The sequence below is a fragment of the Phaethon aethereus genome, assembly GCF_964289735.1.
Source record: "Phaethon aethereus genome assembly, chromosome: 1".
NCBI classification, from domain to species: domain Eukaryota; kingdom Metazoa; phylum Chordata; class Aves; order Phaethontiformes; family Phaethontidae; genus Phaethon; species Phaethon aethereus.
This window is the reverse complement of record NC_138575.1, coordinates 54,922,833-54,946,727: the sequence shown is the minus strand read 5'-3', so window position 1 is coordinate 54,946,727 and position 23,895 is coordinate 54,922,833. Positions and strand designations below refer to the sequence as shown.

The 23,895-nt window shown below is 38.3% G+C and overlaps 1 protein-coding gene across 1 annotated transcript in view; it reads right to left on the bottom strand.

The window, feature by feature from the left end:
• ANO4 (anoctamin 4) overlaps positions 1–23,895 on the bottom strand; it is a gene marked incomplete at its 3' end in the record, with an annotated part of 137,379 nt that overhangs the window by 56,944 nt on the left and 56,540 nt on the right. Inside the window, exons 5-7 of the mRNA XM_082014280.1 lie at positions 16,177–16,277; positions 12,953–12,997; positions 8,137–8,268 (exon numbers count right to left, since the gene is read on the bottom strand). Of these exons, the coding sequence (XP_081870406.1) occupies positions 8,137–8,268; positions 12,953–12,997; positions 16,177–16,277 (278 nt within the window). The remainder of the gene's footprint in view (positions 1–8,136; positions 8,269–12,952; positions 12,998–16,176; positions 16,278–23,895) is intronic.

Here is a 23,895-nt window from a genome sequence, read left to right as displayed (position 1 = left end):
CAGTGAAGGTTAATTGCTTTGAAATTGTATTTGTAGCTTTCTTAATTAGACTCTGAACTGGAGATTTCAAACTATCTTTCCATGGATATCAAAGCACAGCAAAACTAACTGTCATCTAAAGAAGGCCTTCAAATTAATGTGAATTCAACCAAGAACAAACTGCCAATGAATTCCTGGTCATACATTCTCTTTGGTAATTTTGCAGGTTGTACAAACCCTCTAGGGGTAAATTTAACTATTGAATCTTTGTCTTAACACCCAATTGAAAAAAAAAAAAGGTTTTACTTTTCAATTTATTTTGGAGAAGCAAAAGGCAGGAAAAGGCTATTTTCTGCTGTACTGGTAAGATAGAAAAGCCAAAAGCTGAACACCCATGATCTGGTGACAAAGCTACAAAGTAAAGATGTGTACATGCATGTATCAATGTGCATCTTTGCTCCATGGGATCCCCAGACACTGAAAGATTTGATGTCTGACACTCACCATGTGAAAAGAGATGTTCCAAGCAAATGTCTATTGCTGGAAGCAGTACAAACCAAAAGCACGGATGTTGTCTGAAGTGGTAATCATACCTGATAGGTGTATTCTTTAGTACAGGAAAAATGACCAACCCTCTGCACTCCCAGGTAAACCACTGGTGGTAGATAGGTGTTGTTGGCTGAGGCAATAGTAGGTTTTTACCTCATTTAACATCAGAGAAAGAAAATCATCAGCTGTAGTAGCAGCAACAAGATAAGCCTGCAGTACTCCAGTGAGAATATTACCACACATCCCTGTGGCTTATTTGTTTGAAAATAAGTATATTATTATCACTTTCTGTTCACTCTCATTTTGCCTGACTTTTAAGACTGCAGCTGACGACTTTGTTTGTCTAAAAGAAAATGTTTATTAATGGTTATGAGGGATTTTTTCACATCCTGTGCTTAAAACAGGATCACTTTGGGATGAAGAATGTATCATTGGCTTTGTCTGTTTCAGATTTGGCACATCACAGCCTCAAAACTGCTAAAGTAAAATAGAGAGTCATGAAAGTGCTGAATCTCTCCTCCACCTTCCTCTGCCCTTCCCCCCGAATCACCCTGCAACCCAAATAATTTCTTAATTTAAATTGGTTCACTCAGGAATATTCAGCTGAGCTAGAACAAGCTTTATGTATTTTTCAGGGATGCCCTGTTTCATCCAGTTTGCCAGGCAATTAAAACTTCCAGAATCAGAGAGAATTAAAAGAACCCATTACAGAGTGTTTCCAAGCCTGGTTGCACAAAGATTTGTTTAAGAGTAGGAATCTTACGGAACTGTGATTACCTGCTTATAAAAAGCCATTTTCAAATGTATAGTTATTATACTGTAGATGTATATAAATACAAGAATGACAATCCTGGTTCAAAACAAGTAAGTGTCCATGCAGTCCTGTGCCTCATATCCAGTGGTGGCAGCTTTCTGACCCATCTATGATCTTGCGGTGAAGCAGTGCAGGGGGACATCAGCACAGATCATCTTGGTGGGGATGGGATTTATTAGGGCCAAACTGAGCATCAGAAAAAGCTTAAAATGTAGCTCTGCCCTGAGAAACACGTATCTTGGAAATCTGACAAAGATGTACCACAAGGGGACATAGTACAAATGAGAGTAACTCCATTAACCTCTGGTATGCACAGCCATTTTTGTTTAATTAATACAAATACTGTCCTTGTCCTCCTAATTATATAAATTTTTAATTTAATTCACATGGAAGTAATAAATATTTATTTTGAAGTGGTTTATTCAATTATATATTAAATTAATATTTAACCAGAGAGTTTATCACCTTTGGAAGAAAAAGAAGGGGAAAATAGCTCCTGCTAAAAAGTTTGAAATCTCTAAGCAGCAATTAAAAGCATCTTCCTATTTAGTATACAGCTATCTAAGAAACTGCAGCTAATTACTACTGTTAGTATTCCCAGCTGACTAGCAGTTTGCTACATAAAATAACTAAGACGTAGTAGAAAAATAACTAATTATCATCATGTCTGATGGAAAACATTTTTTCACATATTGTGAACTGTGCATTCTTGTAACTGAAAAGTTTCAGAAGATATATTTTGGCATAAATAAAGCCCTTTCCAAGCTGTGGCTGCAGGACAGAGATACTACCAAGAAGTCTATCTTGAAAATTATCACTTTGTATTCCACACATTTCCAGCAAAATACTTGCCTCAGCCAGGCAGAGTTTCTTTCCTCCAAACAGCGATCTCCTATTACTTAAGAAATAAGATTAATTTTGGTCTTCTCGGTACTGACAATTTTGTGATATACCCTATAAGGTATGCCATAATCCCTTTAAATGAAAACCTGAAGCCATGCTGCTAAAGTTATAGGGACATCTCACAAATGTCATTCTTGCAGTTTTCGTCTTTGCCTGTTTTGGGGGTAGGCAGACCTGTGTCTCTTAACAGAAATTTAATTTTTTTTCTGGGAGCTAGCCTTTCTCCACATCTGGCCTCTTCCACCTGAATGGGAAGGAAAAATGCAAGACAGAAAATGATCATCAATATGATCTGCTAAAATTGCACATGCTCACTGTATATCAGTATTTAAAAGATATTAATTCCTATTGAAAAAAGATCTGATCAGGCCTTACTGGTTTTGGTCTTAACTATTTTCCTCCCGAGACCCCACGCTGTAAATACTGTCAGTCATCTGTGATTCCATGCTTTTAAAAGGAGCTATCACAAATGAAGACTGTACTCAGACCATTTTTCAAACATCATCTGTATCCGACTGGAGACTTGGATGTGAAAACTGTGGCTAGGTCAAAAAAGATAAACTGCTTTTTCTTTGCTGAGGTGAAAAATGTCTGAGGCTATGAAGAAAGGAGGAAATAAGGAATTCCAGACCCAAATTGCAATATTGCAATATTTGGACAAACATCAAACATGGACAAGCTCACATGAATATTTAAAGAATAATTTAGAAAATAAAGAGCACATAAAACTAGGAAAGAAGGAAGAATTCTGCAACCTCCAGCTATGGTATGTGGCAAAACCCACAGAGAGAACATGGAGATCTTACCTGAAAACTTAGTATATGGAGATTTATACTTCCAAGATGGCTTTATTTGTGAATTATTTACTACACGGCCATTAAGCAATTGTTCAGCATGTCTTGGATAAACATTGATTTATGACAACACTGAAATCCTAGATACGTTCAGCTCGCAAAAGCACATATCTTGCTCTCCAGAAATACTTGTACAATAGCCAGAAAAATCCTCATTAGTGTAATTAAAAGACTGATTATATGTTTTGGGCTCCTGTGGATATTTCTTAAAGAACAGTTTAATGTACTTCCCACTCATCTCTTCTCACTTAGGATTTCAGATTTGCAAGAAAATTGCATCTTTTTTACTATAAATGTGAAACTCAAAATCTGTACATAAGATCTGACAAAAAGCCAACAGTAGTGACATTTTTCAGCTACCACTTTAACACAGTGCACAAGGACTGAAAGCCTTGCATTTATTCTCCACTCTCTGAGGACTTCAAGAGCTCAACATGTTATAAACATTTTCCTTCCTCAAACAATTGCCTTGTGTAGGATGAAAAGTCTTAAACTACGTCGAGGTCAGCCAGCTGAGCATCGATGTGGTACTGGGTCCCCCCCATTCTGTGCATGTTCTGTCTGAATCAGTTTTGGCACAACTGGGTGTTGGAGAGGGATGCAGAGTCACATCTAAAAGCCCAAGAGTAGGGAAGAGACTGTCACTGTTATTCTAGTCTACAGGGTGATGTACTTGTTGAAGACAATCTGAACTCCACGAGTAACTGTCCATGACAATTATGTAGCCTCCATTATAATTGCATTGTAATGGCAATATGGTATGGTAAGAGCACTCTAGCAAAACTTTACACCAAATATGAAAATGCATGGACTTTTCTTACCACTGACAAACTGCAAGCTAAATTATCATAATATTATTATAGATGGAAGTTTTTAATTTCTGTAGCTCAAGAATGTCAGTGACCATTTATCTTCACATTCCTAAAACAGTATGGTGGAGCTCTGGGTTAGAAATTTAAATAAAAGCCCTGACAGGTTTTAAAAAAAATATTATATTCAATTAGTAACTTTTTTACTTGTTAAAAAGCAAGTGAAAGCTTATATAATGCAATAGTAACAACTGAAAATTGAAGCTTTAATTTAATATGGAGGCAGGCTTTTATCAACTTCAGAGGATTTCTGTTACTGTTCTGAGTAGGTGACAATTATCAGTGCTGCCCTTATGATGGGTTACTACACTTAGTAGTGGGTAGAGGTGAACAAGAAACCATTTTCTTAGTGATCGAACCCTCACCTGGCACAACTGACTCAAACAAATGAAGCTGCTGGTCACAGTAATTGCTACATCAGTTAATATGTGTTGGGATAAACATAAATTAAAAAATCCATTTCTACTCATACTTTTCCCATGTTTGGGGATAGGTGGGCATCTTTACTACTGGCTCATTATATACAGGTCTTTCAACAGAATGTTTATGTGTATCTTGGAAGAAGCAGTAATTTGCACAAAGTAAGTGATCCCCAGCATAATACACTTCTTGACTGTTAACTGATACTAACAAAATAATTCTTTTTAACTCTACATTTCCAATTATTTGAAACTTGCACTCCACAACCAAAGATTAGAAGCACATACTAAAGATGTTGCTGAAATTCTCTGCTTACCAACACACTCTGAAATTCTTGGAACAATTAAAATGCCTGCATGCAACTCAGTAGACAAATATTGATCAAATCATTATATTTCAATATTTTAGTGAAGGAGAATAAGGCAGAAACAGCCAACAGGCTGGAGTGTGATGGGAACACAAGAATCCTGTCAGACTCGGCACCTTTTGGGAGAAGGAAGGCAGCTCAGCCAGCATTTGATCAGTCCCTACACAAAAGGAATGGAAAACTACATGGAAAGCAAACCAGAAAATGTTAGGTCTGCTGGGGAGTAGAGCTTCAAAATCTGCAGTGATGTAAAAGAAGTGCCAAACAATAGCAGGAATGTTAATGAAGCTAACACAGTATTTAATAAACCCCCCTGCCAGTCTATGAACAGAAACATGAGCAAGGCAGAAGAATGAAAAAAATATTCTGGTTCATATATGCCAATTCTCCTTCCAGACACAAAAAAAAAACTTTCTTATGTGCTGTAATTTTAAGGGAAGTTAACAGTTAATATTACTATTAATAAAAATACCAACCCAGATATTCCAATTTCTTAATTTTTTATTATCACTGGTCTATTCTCAAACTAACTTGCCTTACTCTTCCTCTTGCAGGGCACAATAACAGACCCATCTTTTTGCTCAAGCATCAGTAGACTCTGTAGTCTGAACCTGATGTCTCTTCAGGGCACAAAGATTTAGTGGAGATAACCCTGGCTGGTGACTGGTGCTAGGAGCAGGGTTCTACTGACATTTCCCTGGAGATTTGCACCTGTTTTTGTTTTTATGCTGTATTTGGAAAGACACTGCCTATAGAATCACAGAATCATTTAGGTTGGAAAAGACTTTTAAGATCATCGAGTCCAACCATTAGCCTAGCACTGCCAGGTCCACCACTAAACCATGTCCCTAAGCGCCACGTCTACATGTGGGCTCTAAATACTTCTAGGGATGGTGACTCAAGTGCTGCCCTTGGCAGCCTGTTCCAGTGCTGGATAAGCCTTTCAGTGAAGAAATTTTTCCTAATATCCAATCTAAACCTCCCATGGTGCAACTTGAGGACATCTCCTCTTGTCCTATCACTTGCTACTTGGGAAAAGAGACCCACATCCACCTTGCTACAACCTCCTTTCCAGGTAGTTGTAGAGCAATAAGGTCTCCCCTCAGCCTCCTCTTCTCCAAACTAAACAAGCCCAGTTCCCTCAGAGGCTCCTCATAGCACTTGTTCTCCAGACCCTTCACCAGCTCCGTTGCTCTTCTTTGGACACGCTCCAGCACCTCAATGTCTTTCTTGTAGTGAGAGGCCCCAAATTGAACACGGTATTCGAGGTGTGGCCTCACCAGCGCCAAATACAGGGGCACAATCACTTCCCTACTCCTGCTGGCCACACTATTTCTGATACAGGCCAGGATGCTGTTGGCCTTCTTGGCCACCTGGGCACACTGCTGGCTCATGTTCAGCCAGCTGTCAAACATCACCCTCAGGTCCTTCTCTGCCAGGCAGCTCTCCAGCCACTCCTCCCCAAGCCTGTAGCGTTGCACGAGGTTGTTGTGACCCAAGTGCAGGACCCACAACTTAGCCTTGTTGCATCTCGCCCAATTGGCCTCAGCCCATCAATTCAGCCTGCTCAGATCCCTTTGTAGAGCCTTCCTACCCTCCAGCAGATCAACATTCACACACAACTTGGAGTTGTCTGCAACCTTACTGAGGGTGCACTTGATACTCTCATCCAGATCATTGATAAAGAGATTAAACAGAACTGGCCCCAATACTGAGCCCTGGGGAACACCACTTGTGACCACCTGCTAATTGGATGTAACTCCAATTAGGATTCAACACAACTCTTTGGGTCAGACCATCCAGCCAGCTTTTTTACCCAGTGAAGTGTACACCCATCCAAGTCATGAGCTGCCAGTTTCTCCAGCAGAATGCTGTAGGAAATGCTGTCAAAGGCTTTACTAAAGTCCAGGTAAACAACATCCACAGCCATTCCCTCATCCACTAAGTGGGTCACCTTGTCGTAGAAAGAGATCAGGTTAGTAAAGCAGGACCTGACTTTCATAAACCCATGCTGACTGGGCTTGATCACCTGGTTTTCCAGTATGTGCTGTGTGATGGCACTCAAGATGATCTGCTCCATAACCTTCCCTGGCACCGAGGTCAGACTGACAGCCCTGTAGTTCCCCAGATCCTCCTTCTGGCCCTTCTTGTAGACAGGCATCATGTTTGCTAACTTCCAGTCACCTGGGACCTCCCCAGTTAGCTAGGACTGCTGATAGATGAATGAAGGTGGGTTGGTACCTCAGTACCCCTGGGTGGATCCTATCTGGCTCCATAGACTTGTGCCTGTCTCCGCAGTATAGCAGGTTGCTAACCATTTCCCCCAGGATGATGGAGGCTTCATGCAGCCCTCCATAATGGCAGAGGGCATTATGGCAGAGGAGGTCTGTTCATTCCTATTACAACTAATAAATCCAATCCCTGAAAAATTGTTTATTCAAAGTGAGACATTTAAGAACATTACATCAATTTGGCTTCTCCCTGAATAAAATCACATATTTCAGATTTTTAGACTTTGAGCTGTCTGTAATTCATTCTGTGTCTTCTGCTAGTACCCTGGTCAGCACTGCCTATTTGTGATTTTGTTCTCAGTTAGTCAATGATTGTTTCCCATTATGACATTGTTTCCCCGTGTCACCAACACTATAACTACTCATGACACCCTCTTTCTCCAAAATTTGACAGCCCTGAAATTCAACATGGGATCTGAAAGTCATGTGGGGCTTCTTGTGTTTTGCATTTTGCAAGTGAATAAAATCTTCTAGTAGTCCAACGATTTACCTAGTGACTTTAGTGCAAGCCTGGTGCCATCAGTACGCTTGGACAAGTGTCACTGATGTCTTAACACTGGTATTTTGCAAGCAGTTTTGCTTCCATAAAAATAAAAGACAGAGAAATACAAGCAAAATTACATTCTCTGCTTTCTTTAGAGTTCTGTTTGTTCTACAGTTGTAACTAGGAATGAAACGCGGTATCAGTTTATTTCTACCATCAGTGTTAGAAGGACTAATTTTGAGTGTGCTAAAGACATAGAAATGCTGAAAAAGAAGTTTTAATCATATCTTTAAGTGACAAAGAGCAATTACAATCTGACCCAAGAGCAAATTAGACATTTGACTACTTTAGGGATGTAATTGTAATTCCAGTGAATTAAAAGGAACTTTTCCATTGATTTCCTTTAGCTTTGAGCTGGACCTTTAATTATTAGAAACATAGACAGACTTTATGGTCTCTCAGGATCCTCTATCTCTCCTTTTGTGACAAAGAACTAATTTGAAGGCACTAGTCTTTAAGACATGAACTAAGAAATTGATTTTTTTTTAGAGTGAATCCAGAAGGAAAAGTTCTCATCTTGTAATTAAGTTATAATAAAATACTCACTGATGGATCCTTTGTTGGCTGAATGGAGCAGTATAGCAGTCATTCTCCTCCAGATCTGGCAGTGTCTCCTTGTCCAGTTTCATTGGCTTTCTAGGTAACCATCCTCGAAACCTGCTTATTTGTTTCTCGATCCTGCAGCACGTGAAAAGTGTGAGCATTTGAGATAGTGTTTTTTCATTACATTACAGAGCACTTACAAAGAACACATGCTGGTAAACTAGGCCACTGAATATTTACAACTAGAAAAGATGCAGTGTCTTTTGAACTCTTCAAGGAAGACCAAATTATACATGCTGAACTTTATTAATAACTAGCTTTCAGCTGAGGAACATTGTATTTTGTCTCAACAGAAAAACAATGCTGCTACAATCTTATTAAGCCCAGTAAGCTCTTGGCAATTCTCTAAACCTTTATTTCTCAGCTTTTCAGTTAGTTTAAATTTCAGGCTTAATTGACACTTTAGACTTTGGACATATAAACATTATAACAGCAGACTGTCACAGAGAGCTCTGGCAGCTAAACCCTGGCAAGTTCCATTCCTTTCCTGCTTTCCATACAGATTCCTACCTCCCAATTGATGCTATAAAAAATAGGCTACTTTGTTCATTTGTTTCAACTGTAGTGTCTTGCAATACTATAATCTCGATAAAATCAAAATACTCAGTGTATAGAATAATAAGTGCCTGCCATGCAGATTCTTACATTTAGAAGGGGAAAAGCAAACTAAGATCAAGCTGGAAAAAGGGCAGATTTAACTGCAAGTGCACTCATACAAAGATACACACTGAAATGAAGGGAAAGGGAAGAACCAAAGCCGATTGCAGAAGACGATCTAAACCAAATTAAAATTCAAACTAAAATGTTAAAATGAAAAACACATAAGAAAAATGAGATATCTCTGGCACAATGATCCCTGCTCTCTCAGAAGTTCCTGACACCTTCAAGTCCTAAGCAGTGATCTCTGCCTGCAAAAACCATAGACTACAAATTATGGACTATGCACGTACTTCAGTCAGTGGATTAATATTTCCAGGACATGAAAGGGCATAATCAACACCCTTTGAATATTAAGCCCAGTTCTGGACGAAGGAAATGTAGTTGTTTGTTTCCTTTTGACAGAAGTCAGCACGATAACTCTATAACCAGCAAATGCTGTGAGCTCTGTACAGTCACTTTGAGGAAGGGCAATCCATACCCATGCAGCTGAGTGTGTGGGAAACTGATGTGAAATTATTATATATTTTAATTTAAAATACATATATTTCCTGGAATATTCAATATTCTCTCATCAGGTATTTTTACCTTGGATAAGAAAGCTAATGCCAATTTTTAAACATGGGCATATTTAAAAATTGTAAATAAATTAGCTTTACTTGTTTCGGCACCATTTGTGCATTCCTATTCTGAGAAAGCGGGGGTGGAATTTACCATCAGGACTGTTTGGAAGAACTGGAATGTGTATGTGACCATAACATAAGACTTATACTAAAATAATCATAAACTCTTCATGGGCAGTGTTTTCACTGGCCCAGCAATTCAGAGTGTGGGAGAAGGTAGTTTGCAAATGTCTATGCCTGAGCACAGGTGAGATGTCAGATCCCAGCACTGTAAAGGGCCTGACAACTGTAACTCAGCTGCAGCATCCAGCCTGACAGCCTTGAGCTAGTCTGTACAGACGCTGACAGGAATGACAGGGGAAAAGTAAGTTCTCTCCAGAGGGATTTCCTCTCAATCAGCCTCCAGTTTTCTCTCTGTAAATGTCACTAGCTCTGCATTACTGTATATTCACCAGGCTCAGTGACTGGGTATGGAAAAGGGAAGAGGAGTCAGGCAGGTTCTCTAAATACCCATTCCATGCTTATTTGTTGACTAAAATCGTTTGAATTCACTAAACTATTAACACCCTTGCTAATCTGCAATCCTTTCCCACTCATCCTGCAAGTCAATGTGCACATTTGAGATATGTGTGCTGCAGGTTTATCACACTATGCATGCACATACAGCACGCACAGAGTGCGTTCCCCACTTAAGAGCAATGCATTATTCATGTTGGCATCTCACTGAGTGTACCCAGAATTTTACTGGTTTGCCATTCCCAAGGCTCAGATTACTTGGCATGCTCAGTGAGCCCGCTCCTTCCCTGCCAGCAAACAGGTCTGAAGAGGTTGCAAAGCCTTTCTGCAAAGCCCAGAAAATACAGTGCAGCAAGCCATTCCTAGGGAAAAAAACCCTAGTTATCTCCTTTGGAAAAGAAAAATGACCAAACTCTTAAACTGCCTCCAGGCCACTCCAACAGTGTCATCAGCCAGCAGTGCAGGTTTTGTACTCTACAGGAGCATCTCTCAGAAAAAAAACGGAAAGAGTGGTGTTGGTGCTAACAAACACAGAGACACAGTGTTAAAAATCTACCACATTTGATTGCTTCTTCAAGGCTAACCTATGCCTCAGTTTCCCTTATGGAGAAACTTACATACTCAGCTGAATAGGGAAATGGTGTCTGGAAAGCAGAGCAACCTACACAAGAACAACAGAGTCCATGGAGTGATGAGGCACTGTAGAGCTAGCCACAATAAAAGAGGAGAGTGGAAGATCTGATGTTAATATCCTTCTTAAATTCCTTCTTTAAAAACCCTTCTTAGCCTCACATGGCAAAAATTCATTGTCTTAATTCACATAGTGTGTCAAAGACAGAGTCTCTTCCACTTCAATCCTGCCCCTGCTCTCCAAGTCTAGTCTTTACACAGTATCCTCTTTCTGAAGATACATATTGTGCTTAACTCACACAAAGGGTTTCTCAAACAATTTCAGAGAAACTGGTTTCTCACTAGGAAGTGGGGTAGGGAGAGAATCTTTTTTTCAAAGGAAAGAGGAAGTTAGGGGAAAAAAGAAGTTTTGAATCAAGACTGGTTTTTATCTCTGGCTCAGCTTTGATAGAGCTTAATGCATATTGTAGTGCTAGATATTGTCTTACTTTAGCTTTTAACCACAATGCAGGTAGAGTTCTAGGTACTGTATAGGTACCTGATACCCCTCCTTTTCTCTAGAATATATGAGGAGATTTTTGTTATTTTAAATTTTAGGAAAATTCAAGTCAGATTTACAAGTTGCAAGTGACTTGCTCTGAGCTTTACCTTGTAATAAAAGTCATCTTTAAAATGAATTTTTCTCGAATGTCAATATAATGTTTGGCTTAGCTAAAAAAAGTGGACCAAGGCTTCAGTTACGTGTAATCTTCTGATTTCTACTGAACTAGAGTAGAGGAAATAGATACTTTTATTGAAGCTGTATATCTGAGTTTCAAATCAATGAAAATAAAGCTGAATATATTTTCTTTTTTTCCATTGGGACTATTCAGTTATAGCTTTTCCACCTCAAGTAGCTATTTATAGACCTGCACACAAAAATTTAATTTAGACAAGTGTTACCATCACTCAGGAACTAAAATATCATAAAAAGATCATACCTCTTCCCATACTGACTTCAAGTCACATCCTGACTCATGTAAAGCAAAATTGTATATACCACATACAAATGTTAGAATCTTAATCTACCCCTTCCTTTTAATCTATTGATTTAGTCAAAGCATCCATGTCTTAATTAAAATCAAGACAAATTCCAAAGGAAACAGGCACTATAGTATTTATTGTAAGGTGGAGATGGAAAGTGGGGAGCATCAACAAGTTTTAGAAAAATTATGTCCATTTATTAGCCTGTGCCAACTAGGTAAAATATCTGAACTCCACAAAGACCCCATTTGGTTCTTACCAATATAAAGAAACAAATACTATAACATGAGATCAATGCTGGTACTCTCAAGCCACCAGCACAGTGTGATGGAATTTAATATACAAAATGCTTTTTAACATGCTCATACAGAAATGTGATAACATGGGATTTATTTTCCTATGGATGTTCATCTGCTGACATTAGCTGCAGAGTGATACAGCTGTTTACTCCAAAATGCACATTTTTCAAAGCTAATTCTTCTCTCTCAGAGGTTCATGGGAGTTCTTCCACTGACCTCAGAGTGAGACTGTAAATAAAATGCTCGAATCTTTTGAAAACTCCATCGACAGCACTGTGGCATTAAATGCCAACATATGATCTGGTCTTTCCCAAGCCTGTATATTTTTAGGCTTTTTGGAGACATTTTCCTTTAATTGTCCAAGGTATAAAAAGAAAATGTGAACTGCAGCATTGGAAGTTTTTCATTGCATTGTCAGGCATAAAACAGGCATGAAACATAACCTTAAAGATAAATAACAATTGAGTGAAAGTCCTTCAAAGATTCTTGAAAAATACTCACCTCTCAAGCTCAATAACATTACACCAGAGATGAACTTGGTTCATTGCCTTCCTATCTACCAACAAAGTACTAAGCATCCCCACAGAGGAAGCAATAAATAAATAATGCCACCGCTATTAAAAGTAAGCAAGGTGCATGGAAATGAAAAAAAAGCTGTAACTGTGGTATTTTAACCCCAAGAAACTCCCTAATGAGCTACATGAAAAGAAGGAGATAAAGTGTTTACACTAACACACTTAGTCTTATTTAAAAGACTCCATCAATTGAAAAATATTTCCTTATTCCTGAAAGAGGCAACACTGATAAAATTAATTCCCTCTTTCACATGACAGATGACTTAAAAATGTATCTTCTGTATTCGTTTTTGCAGATGTCTGAGTGTGTAATCATTCCTGCAACCCTTCCTACAAACACAGCTAATAAACTTTTCCTTCCAGCTTGACCTTAACCATTATTTTTGTATTGGGTCCAAATGAACATAAGTTGGACTGGCACAAGAATTGTACTCACCTATTCATGAACTTGTATCGGCGGTGCAGGTAATAGATTTTTCTCCTGGAAGAACAGCAAAAATGAAGCCAGTCGAGAAGAAAACCCATCGTCAGTTACAGTATGAACTAGCAAGGAAGGAAAGGAGATTGAAGACAGAAGCCTGTAAGAGGTGGAGGAAGAGACTAAAAGAGAGATTAACAGAACTGTCACAGGAAGCCACACAGACTCTGGTGGCGTATGAGAAGGTCACTGTTTTCCCGTTGTCTTCCCTTTTTCTGCTACTGTCATGTGTGAAAGACAGGGACCCAAGGATGTTTCTATGTCAAGGAATTTCATAAATAATTGCAGAAAATTTATAGGCCTGATACAAATATGGATAAATTATCTCACATCCACTAGTGAATTATTAAAACTGCATTTGGTGAAACACAGGAGGAATCAGTTAGAAAATCCAAGAAAGTGGTACCTGATGCTAAAAACGTGCAGTACCAACTGGGACCATTGCTTGAAACAGAATATAGGCTACACAAGCAGATGAGCATGTGCTTGGCACGCCCCCCCCCCAAGTATGCAGCCACTTGCTCTGCCCCTCATACAGGCACAGCTGATTTCTCGTCAGTGCAAAAAGCTGGGTGGGAGTGCGCGTGGGGAACCAGTGAACAAAGGTGCACAAGCAGACACATGCTGACCACACTCTTGGCCTGCTTCCTGACCAGCCCTGTAGGGCTCATGTTGCCTGAGGCGGGCAGGTGGAGCAGTCCCCTAACCATCCTGTCTAGATCCAGAATGGGGAGTCCATCTTCTGTCCCAGTCGGCTGCTGGCAGCTCTTGTTCACCTCATGTGTGCCTACAAGACCACAGCTGTGAGGACTGGACCCATCATCTTCAGCAGAAAGATCACACCTTCATGAAAGTTAAAATCTGAGGGCTTTTAGGTATAGGTTTGGTGCTGATTCCTTACTGGAAGATTTGGGTGCCTGCTTGAACTTGGTTTCCTCCTCTAGAGACTGACGTTGTCATCCACTGGAGGTCATTGTTAATTCATGGTGGTTTCTGTATATTCTGAGAAGTTCCATGGTGTAATGCTGAACTATAACACTTCTGGAAAATGAAGGGCTCACACCACACTTTTCATTCTGAATTTTTGTGTATGTTAACTGTACTCTAGGAATGCTGTTAGTGCCTTGGAAGCAAGCATGGTTGGGAGCTTTCTAAAATAAGACAGCACTGATGCTTTATAAACTATAGAAAAAAACCTGGTTAGAATTCCAAGCTAATCTTCAGAACTTAGAATTTACATAACACATAATATTTTGACATTACTTTTGTTATCAGTGTTCATATTGTGCCGGTGAAGTGAAATTTTCAAAACAATTTCATGTTGACCAGCCTCTTTTGGCCAACTCCTCCACAAGATAATGTTATTTATCTTGCTTTACTCAGCAGAAGCAGAGAAGGGTCAAAGCTAAGTGTTTCTGAAGATGCCATCCACTTCTTGATTTTGCTTCAAATATTTAGAGGTACGCACTGTTTTGGCACCCCTGCTTTGAAACAGCAAGGATTTTATTCACTGATGTGTGGACCTTGGACAATTCCAACCTAAAATATCGGGAGCTGTAAGCAATCAGCAGCCCTTAAAAGAAGGGGTCAGACAAAAGCACCTGGAAGCAGGCAGTCTAGGCTAGTGGACATTTTGTAAAATGTTGGTCCTTGTTTTCAAATGATAAACAGTACTGTTGCTCTTAAAATAAAATTTAAGAGTGTGCCCAGCAGACATTAGTAAATCACCATGGCTTCCTCTTAACGATACTGTAATAATTCTCTCTCTGTGGATGTGGAAAGAAGCCGTGGTCCTGAAACAGGTCAAGAAACCTTCAGTGTTTTCGATGCTTTCTATATAATCTGTATGGCATCTACTTTGCTCTCTGCTGAGAGATAGATCTCAAAAAAGGGACTTCAGATAAGGAAAGAATAAGCTGCTCACAGTGGCTAAAATCTGAGTTCCTGGTGTGCTTCTTAATCGTGAGACCTTATCCTCCTACTGGGACAGGTTTATCTCAAGAAATGCCACAGAAGTCAAAAAAGGTACGCTTTTGGCCCAGCCCATTGTTTCTATGGCTAGAACACCTTTCTAAAAGAATATTAATATCTTGCAATGACTTGTGATAGCTTTTGTATTTTTCTCTTTATCACTAAAAGCACAAGAACAAACAGTTGAAGATTTGCTGTGAAAATGAAAACCAAAATACATACAGAATAAGCCTGCAATTTTGTCCTTAATTCATACCCGTTTTTCCTAGCAAGTTCTGTACTGCTACAGCTTGTCTCATTTCAGAGGTACTTCTCATCATTAAGTAAGAAGAAAACAGGAATAGAAAACCTACAAAGGACACCAACTCACTAGTTGCATATTCTCGATCTGATCTTTTTCTTGCTCAGGAGTAATTCCATTAAAATCAATGGAGTTATGCATCTATAAACCCTGCTAATTGAAAGAAGAATCAAGACCTCTCAGTTCATTGTTTTTGGCCAGTTCCAGTAGAAGTTTTTATGCTATTTTAACAGTTCTGATAACCAGTGGAGTAAAATCAATATTTTACATAGAAAATTTTACAGCCCACCATGCAAATAATATTAAATAAATGATAAAAATAATCTGAATGATGAAGTGGAATGAATTTGGTTATCAGTAGCATTTAATATAAATTATTTATTTTCTCCACATAAAAAAGCATTTATAGTCTGACTTATTCCCCTATTAGATGGGATACTTATTTATAATTTGTATTTCCATAATTACACACTGTGTAAATAAGCAATTTACAGGTGCTGAACATACCAGATACGCCCAACAGACATGCACCTTCTGTGCTGCCTTACGTACCTGGATCTTCTTGACCTCCCATTGATTTCAATGAAATGTCCATTTAAAAAACAGCAGCGCACAAGTATGCAGGGGGCTCCAGCATTGAAGGGGTTAAAGGGCCTAAGGATAGAATACCCCATGAAAACAGCTGCACTGCTACAGCTCACCTTAATTTCAAACCAGTATTGTACTGAAATTGCAGGCATTAACAAGAAACAACAATGAATATAGTATTTAAGGTACTCCATTTGTATTTTCTAAAGATGTGTGGTATCTCATAGAAGAGCTTTTCCCAGTGCATTTTGGTGTTATTATTATATTAGCTTTACAGTACAGTGTGACCTTGAAGGTTGAGACAAAATACAACTACACTTACCTGAAAGGCATTCTTACATTCATTAGTTCAGCATATTTGCCCAGGACCTCCCAAGGGGCATGCAACTTCACAAAGATGATGTCACTGTTTGTTAGAGATGACTGCAAAAGAAAAACAAAACAGCCACCAGGGCTTACTTTTTCAAGTAAAAAGAAAGAAACTGTGGTCAGGGGTCGATATTTATTTTTCTGGTCTTGTGCCACCCTTCCCTCTTCCTGATTCTTCCTCAAGCATGTGTAGCTCTATCAGTATTTTGTCAATTTATTTTCCTTCTGGTTTCCTGAAAGCCGTGTTGTGACTCCGTTCTGGCCTGCGCATGTGTTTCTTTCACATGGAAAGGAGGACATGGAGGGGAGGCTGACTTGCAGTTACCCAAGTGTGGGGTGGGAATAAGGTTGGTGGGTAAATCTAGGTCTGGAAGCTTGGTCCTGAACCTTAGCTAAAAGCAAAATGGCAAGTAATGATGATCTGATTCTGCCAGTTGACTTGGTTTTCGGCACTCACAGAGAAGGGCATATGTGTGGAGACACATCTGGCAATCAAGAAACATTTGTATGACATTGTGGTCTCATCATGGTTGCCCCACATGGACAAATAATGAAGTCCCAGCTACACAGCCATGGTCTCCAGCTTCCCTTCCTCCAAGCTTCACTCTTGGCCACATGAATTCTGAATGTTAGTACTGAAGCCAGCAAGAAAAAGGAAATCTGGTGCTACCCACAGCATAGTATTGTACAGATTTGTTGCCCAGGAAGGGCAAGGGCCAATGACTATGCCAGCAAGATCTCTTTGCAGTGCTCCCATCTTCTTTTCTGTGGGTTGTATGTGGTGTGGAGGGGGCTTTACATAGGATGTTCACACTAGAACTTCTGCTACCTAATAGAAGGCTGTCTGGCGAAGAACAGACAATATGCAGTAAAGAGGAAAAGGGGAGAAATTTAGCTCTGTTTGCGCTCAGGAGGAGAAATAGTACTTTACAAGAAAGCTACAGCAGGGTCAGCTGAAGCCAACGTGAGAACACAGTCAGCCATATGTTAATACTGGAAAACGAGTTATTCAAATTCTAATGGAAATCAATGACATTCTCATAAAATTGCATACAATACAGCTTTAGACAAATAAATGGATCACATTAACAAGGACAACTACTACAGGCTGAGTTTGAGGAATACCCAGGAAATATGTAAAGGTGTACAGGGTATAAGAATGGAAAGTGAGACTGAGAAAACCAGGCAAGAAAATTGTTAGTTGGCTTTAGGCATGATTGCCTAGTTTTTTAGACATTGTGTTATATTCAATGTTTCTCACAATTCTTGGTTAATACAACTTATTGGGAGTTCTTAAATATAGTGTTGTTTATCTGGAAGCTACAGTGACTATATGGGTGGGACACTAACATTGGTACTTTTGATGCCTATTTGATTCTTCCCTCCACTATCCTGATAGATGATGAAATTACTGAAACTGCTATAGCAGTTCATGTCCTTAGAGTAGCTAGAATGTTATTACTAGTTTGTGAAGTGATAGGAATGAAAGCTCTAACAGTTAAGATACATATATATGATTTTCTTTAGCACAGGGAAAAAAAAAGGAAAAATAAAACCCAACCTAGTCACTACAGAGTTAACATTTTTTTTAAACAAACAGAATATTGGAATCCTCAAAAATGGACACAGGGAAATATTAGTACCCAAAGTACTATTGGGCTGCATGAAAAAATGGATTTAGTGCATAATGGAACAAGTGACTTTCTGATACTAAAAACTTCAGAAAAAAATCTTGCTGTTCTTCTGCTGATGACTTTCTGAAAAGTATTTCAACATGAAATGATACAACAGCAACCAAATGCCCTCAAGAGACTTGCCTCAGAGACAATGAATTCAGTTGTACTCTTCCCATTGACTTTTATGGATTCTAAATCAGGACTCTAATGATGTTTTTCTTTATAGGTATATTTCACAAATTATCTTTTATTTTTCCCATGAGACTTTTTCAAGTAGATACCAAAAAACCCAAGATTAAGTACTGCTACTATAAAAATTTCCTGCAAACTACTCTTGCAAAGATGAGATTAAGTCAGCAGTGGAGTGGCAATTTTGACATAAACAGCTCGGATTAAAAAAAACAACACCACCAAAACTCAAAGAACTGTCTAGTAAGACCAATACACAGAAGGAAACTATAGTCCTGACACAGCAGTTAAACTTGAGAAATGGAGGAAATTTATTAAAAACAGCCTGTAAATTTCATGATGGCTGTTAAACAGGAAGCTTATAGGCACTTTCCAGCACATTGTAGTTTAAGCCATACTAGATATGACAGCCACAGTAACATGACTTGTGGAGAGGCTGTTTCACAAGTGAACACTGCCTTCACCTAAATTTGTCTTCTTATGTATTAGATGTTTTCACACAGAAACACGAAAAACTTTGATATAGTTATCACAAATATAAATACAGTGTTTATTTTATCAGCTTTGTCAACAGAAGATCTAACCAAAATACATTTGGAAGGTTCAGTTATTTTTAGAAGAAAGGGGTAATAATGCTAAATTATTAATATGGAAACCCATTTCTCTTGGGTTTACTCATGTTAAGTGCTTGTAAAGAAAAGCACTACAGAAGCCTGAGAAAAACAAGATTAGAAAGAGAAGAACAAATCCAGATGGAGGAGTAATAGAATGAAATGTCACATTCTCTTAATTTAAGGAGAAAATAGCTAATCAAAATACCTGAAAAAAATATCAAGAGCACCATCTTAGTTCCAAAATACTTTAGTGAACGGAATCTGCTAAACTCTCTCCGTTAGATTAGTGTTTAGACTAAGCATCCTTCAGCTTCTAAATGTTTCATTAAGAGGAGAGGAGCATTCTTCTTTTTTAATTGACTTTTGAGGCTTGGCTTATTAAATGGTTTGGAGAAGTAAACTCAATTTCACATTATGGGAACATGCAAACAAAAATCAATGTAACATTGCTACCCTTGGAAATTTAAATAAGATGACTATTGACATGAGCAATCTGCTAGAAAGTGATGTCTAGATGATGAAGAAAGAAAAACAGAGAAATCAAGTGGACAGACAGTAAGATAAAACACTTTGCAAACACAAAAGTGGAGTAAGTGTTTGGAATTGACCTGTGGCACCAGTGCCTATAGGCTTATTGCCATATGATAATTGCCAGGCCACCAATGTTCAAAGAAATCGGTTGTTTCAAACTGATTTCTTGAGGAGGAATATCTGTAGCAAAACAGATTTTTCTTCTGGTCAGTAATGGCATTCTTGCTGGTCTTCAGAGCAGTGCAAACCCAGTGTGACAAGAGACTTATCAGAATCAGAGAACTGCAGACTAATTTAGGTTGGAAGGGACTTCTAGGGGTCATCTGGGCTAACTCTCTAGCTAAAGCAGGGCCAACTTAGATCAAGTTGCTCAGGGGCTTGTTCCACTGAGTCCTGAATGTCTCCACAGGCAAAGATTTCACAGCCTCTGGTCAAGCCACTCACTGAAATTGGTTAGAGAAAAGAATATTTCCCATGGAAGAACTGTACCCTTCTCCAGAGAAATGTTGATTGAGAACCACAAGTCTCTAGACATGAAAATTCACGAAAATTCAAAATGTTCAGTGCAAAGGTGGCACTTTATAAAACGACTTATAAAAGTCTTTATAAAGACTTTTATAAAGTCTTTATAAAACGACTCGTTTCTTACAAGAACTTTTTAAAAATTATTATTCTGATTGAGAAGCACTAGCAAGGTGTATTTAGTTTAATTGAACCCTGACCTTCAAAACAGGTTTATATGGTCGAATTCAGATCACCAGAGTCTGGGTTACAGATAGTCAATATACAATGAGTTTCAGTCTTTAATGACATTAATCTACTATTCTTCACTAGCTGTAATTTTTCCCTCCTTCTTCTTTCTAATCCCCAACCCCCTTTTCCAGCTGGAAATATCATTATTTGATAATCGTTAAGTTTCTATAGCCCATACCTCTGTATCAGAGAGATTAATTAATTCCCAAACTTTCTGGCTTCACTGACAAATCATTTTAGTACCATATCATTGCTGCCATTCCTAGAATACAGGCAGTATCATAGGCCCACATATTGTGGACTTGCCCTTCTGGCAAAACTACCTTTCTCTTTTACCAAGTTTATACAAACATTGTATTTCCAAAGAAAACAAATCGACCACAAACATGTTCTAAAAAATAAGCACCATATTCCTCTCCACTCTTACTATGTAAGGAGTGGAATAGACTAAAGTAGCAGCCATTTATGTAATTCCAAAAGCATAAAGACCTGCTTTGTTGAGTTACAGTCATCAACTAGGCCAAGAAAAACTTGTAAAGGGCAGGTTCTTATTCTCCTTCTGAAAGTGGGCACAGAGTGGTTTTAACTGCTGTTTTATTTAAGTTCTGGCTAGTAAATTCAAATGTACTCCCGCAGGCATTCTAACTCCTTTTGATGACAGGATTTAAATATATATATATTCGCTATTGATCTGACTGTGCTCCTTCTGAAGTTATGATTGTTAGTCTGAATGGAAGCAAAGTTATGCTGACATTGAATGTCTCTTGAAAAGCCTGCATTTTGCTGTATTTGCAGGCTTTCTTCCAGGATCAAGGCTGGAGATTAGTGGCTTTTGTCAAATACCCTCTTGAACATTCTCCTCCAAAAAAGACTTTTTTTTTGGTTCATTATCAATAATATTGTCAAGTCATTTTAAGACAAAAACAACTGTAGGACCCAATGCAAGCATTTCTCGACTCTAAAAGTCAAGGAAGTTGAGAAAAGAGATTCACAGCATACAACCTTGAAGATGGATAAAATTAGTGTCTCCAACTGAATGGTGTAATTGTTTATTTTCCTTGAGGCTACTAGGCAGGCAACTGCAAAAAAAAACAATGCTCTCATTTATGTTTGCATATCAATAAGGAAAAGACATCAGGATTTACCATTAAGGTGTTTTCCCTATCATCATTTAAGAGAAAAATACTCAAGACTGGGGCTCTCCTTACCTTTTAAAACCCTCCTCATAAAAGTAGAAGGAGAAAAATAAGATTTTGAAACAGATCCAGCAACCAGAATTAAATCTTGCCCACTTTAGCAAGACCCTGCAAGGCAAGTTAAAAAGCCAGAATGGGAACAGCAAACATAGCTTATTTCTGTTAAGACCATAATGCAGGAAAAGCCAGAAAAGGAGAGAAAATCAACATCCTTCCTCTAGTAACAACTCTCTCTATAATCAAGCTTTGTATGACATCTGAGTGCACAGTAGTAAATAGTAACTGCTACAGTTCCCAGTGTTTTTGAGAATTAGTCTGTTAACAGCACAGATTAATTTGCCATGTGGAGTGAATTAACTGGAAAAACAAAACCCAGCAAATTTTAGTTGATTAAACCATTCTTCCTCTGCAAAACCGAAGTAAATGTAAATTCACAAGGGTAATTCCATAGAACTGGGAAAGCAGAAGTAATATGTTGCCAAACTTTTAAAAAGTGCATATATTACCACCGGTTACTTAGATACTGTCAATATATGTCCAGTTTCAGGGAAAATATTACATATTCACAAGCCTTAACCTCCACGTTCATAGATCAGAGGAATCTAGTAAATAAGAGAGCCAATACCTTTCACATATATAGTTTCAATCGAAGTACAGGTTTAGTGAAAAAGAGGAATATAGTGCTCACATTTCAATTAGGATTTTAAGAAGCTTTTGACTTACAAGAGACTGTAGGGCAAAAGCAGTTAAGGATGAAAATAGTAGAAAAAGAAAGCACTAACTAATAAATAGGAAGCTGTTAATAAAATGGTTTTGACATAAGAGGACACTGACATTTAAAATATAGAATAACTTGATGTAAGGAGAGAGTCACATGATTACAATTAAAAATGATATTTATATGAAATCTCATGACAAAAATTGATGATGGGGTAAGGCTTTATCTTTACTTTGCAAAATACTTCCAGAGGTTGAGCTCCAGCGGAGTTAGTAATGCAGGCAGGTGGCTGGCTATTGCCAGCATTCAGGCAATGTGTTATCTAATCCAGCTCAGAGCAGGTGTCATTGTTACAGTGCTTTATTTCTGGCAGCAGCTGACAGGATCTCAACGCTGGTACAGAACAGAGTTAGTAACAAGGGGAAACGTTTGCAAATGTCCTTTCATGTAGACAAAAAATGTATGAGTGGGCGTGCAACTTAGAGAACAGGGTAGGTTACTTGAGTAGAAGTAAAATGCAAATACTATCTCATTGCTCAAGTTTACTGTGCAACAATGATTTTACAGTTAATTCTAAGTAATGTAATAATCTGAATTCACTTTTGATGGACAGGATGGATTTCACCGTAAGGTAACTTAGGTGTACTAAATCTACCATGGAAACCATATCCTTTGACCTGGACTCCATTTCCTCGAGAAAAGGATTAGAAATACCTGCAGCATGACCATGTTAATGGAAGAGCTTGATGGGAATGTGAGGCATCGATAAAATACTTCCTGATAATCCCATTAGTAAATATTGAATGAATACAGGTTTGACCCATCTGGGTGAGATTTCTGTGACAATTAAAATAGCAAATTGTATGCATTTAATCTGACAAACAGATAGGATACATCTTTTAATTCCTCTGGACTGGAAGATAGTATAAACATGTGACATTAATGATTTGCAGATTTAAAAAAAGCAGATAGCTAAAACCTCTGAGCAGAATAATGTTTTTTTATATATGAAGATATTATTTGAAATTAAGTCTCTTTACATGAGGCATCAGTTATATGCTGCAATTTTAGATTTAAAATGTTAATATTTTATACAGTGATATTTGAGATCATCAAATGTTTTTGACTGTACTATGGGTCAAAAAAGTCTCTTATGTATAAAATTTTACTTTTGGCATCACAGGCTGTTAAAAATACATTGTACAATTGAACTACATTTTATCAGGCAGATTCCATTTTGATTTATCCCAGGTGTAAAATATAAAACCAATATTTTTCCAGTACAGATTTGGCTCATTAATAATTTTTGAAGTAGAAAATACTTACATTTAATGAATTGTGTATTAAATATTCATGTTTGCTTTTAGAGGCTTATTGGAGAAACATTGCTTTGGCAAAGAAAAAGGCAATTTATTTTTTGTCCAACAGTTAATTTCACAAACTTAATAATCAATCAAACACACAAAATGTGCAGGCAGGCTTATTATAGCTTTTGCACACAAATAACCTAGAGGAACTGAACAAGCTGCTTATCATAGCATCATAGAATAATAGTGGTTGGAAGGGACTTCCAGAGGTCATCTAGTCCAAACCCCTGCCCAATGCAGGGACAGCTAGAGTGATTTATGGGGTCTCGAATATCTCTGTGGATGGAGACCTCACAAACCCTCTGGGCACCCAGCATCTCAGGACAGAAAGGCCACTACTGCCCTCCCATGTGGCCACAGAAGTATTCGCAGCAGCCCAGGTTCTAAGCACCTGCCTATGCTCCAGCAAGATGAAGCTACTTGGTTCTTCAACTCCCTCTTCACAGTCCTGTTTCTCAGCTCATACAATCAAGGAAGACAAGAAATAATTATACGATTATCAACCTAGACTCCAAAGTCTTTTCAGTGTCAACACTTTCCAGGATGCAGTGAACTGTCCTGTAGATCCGTTACAGTTTGTATACCTCTGTATTTGACAACGTAATGCAAAATTCTTTCTAAAGAGAGA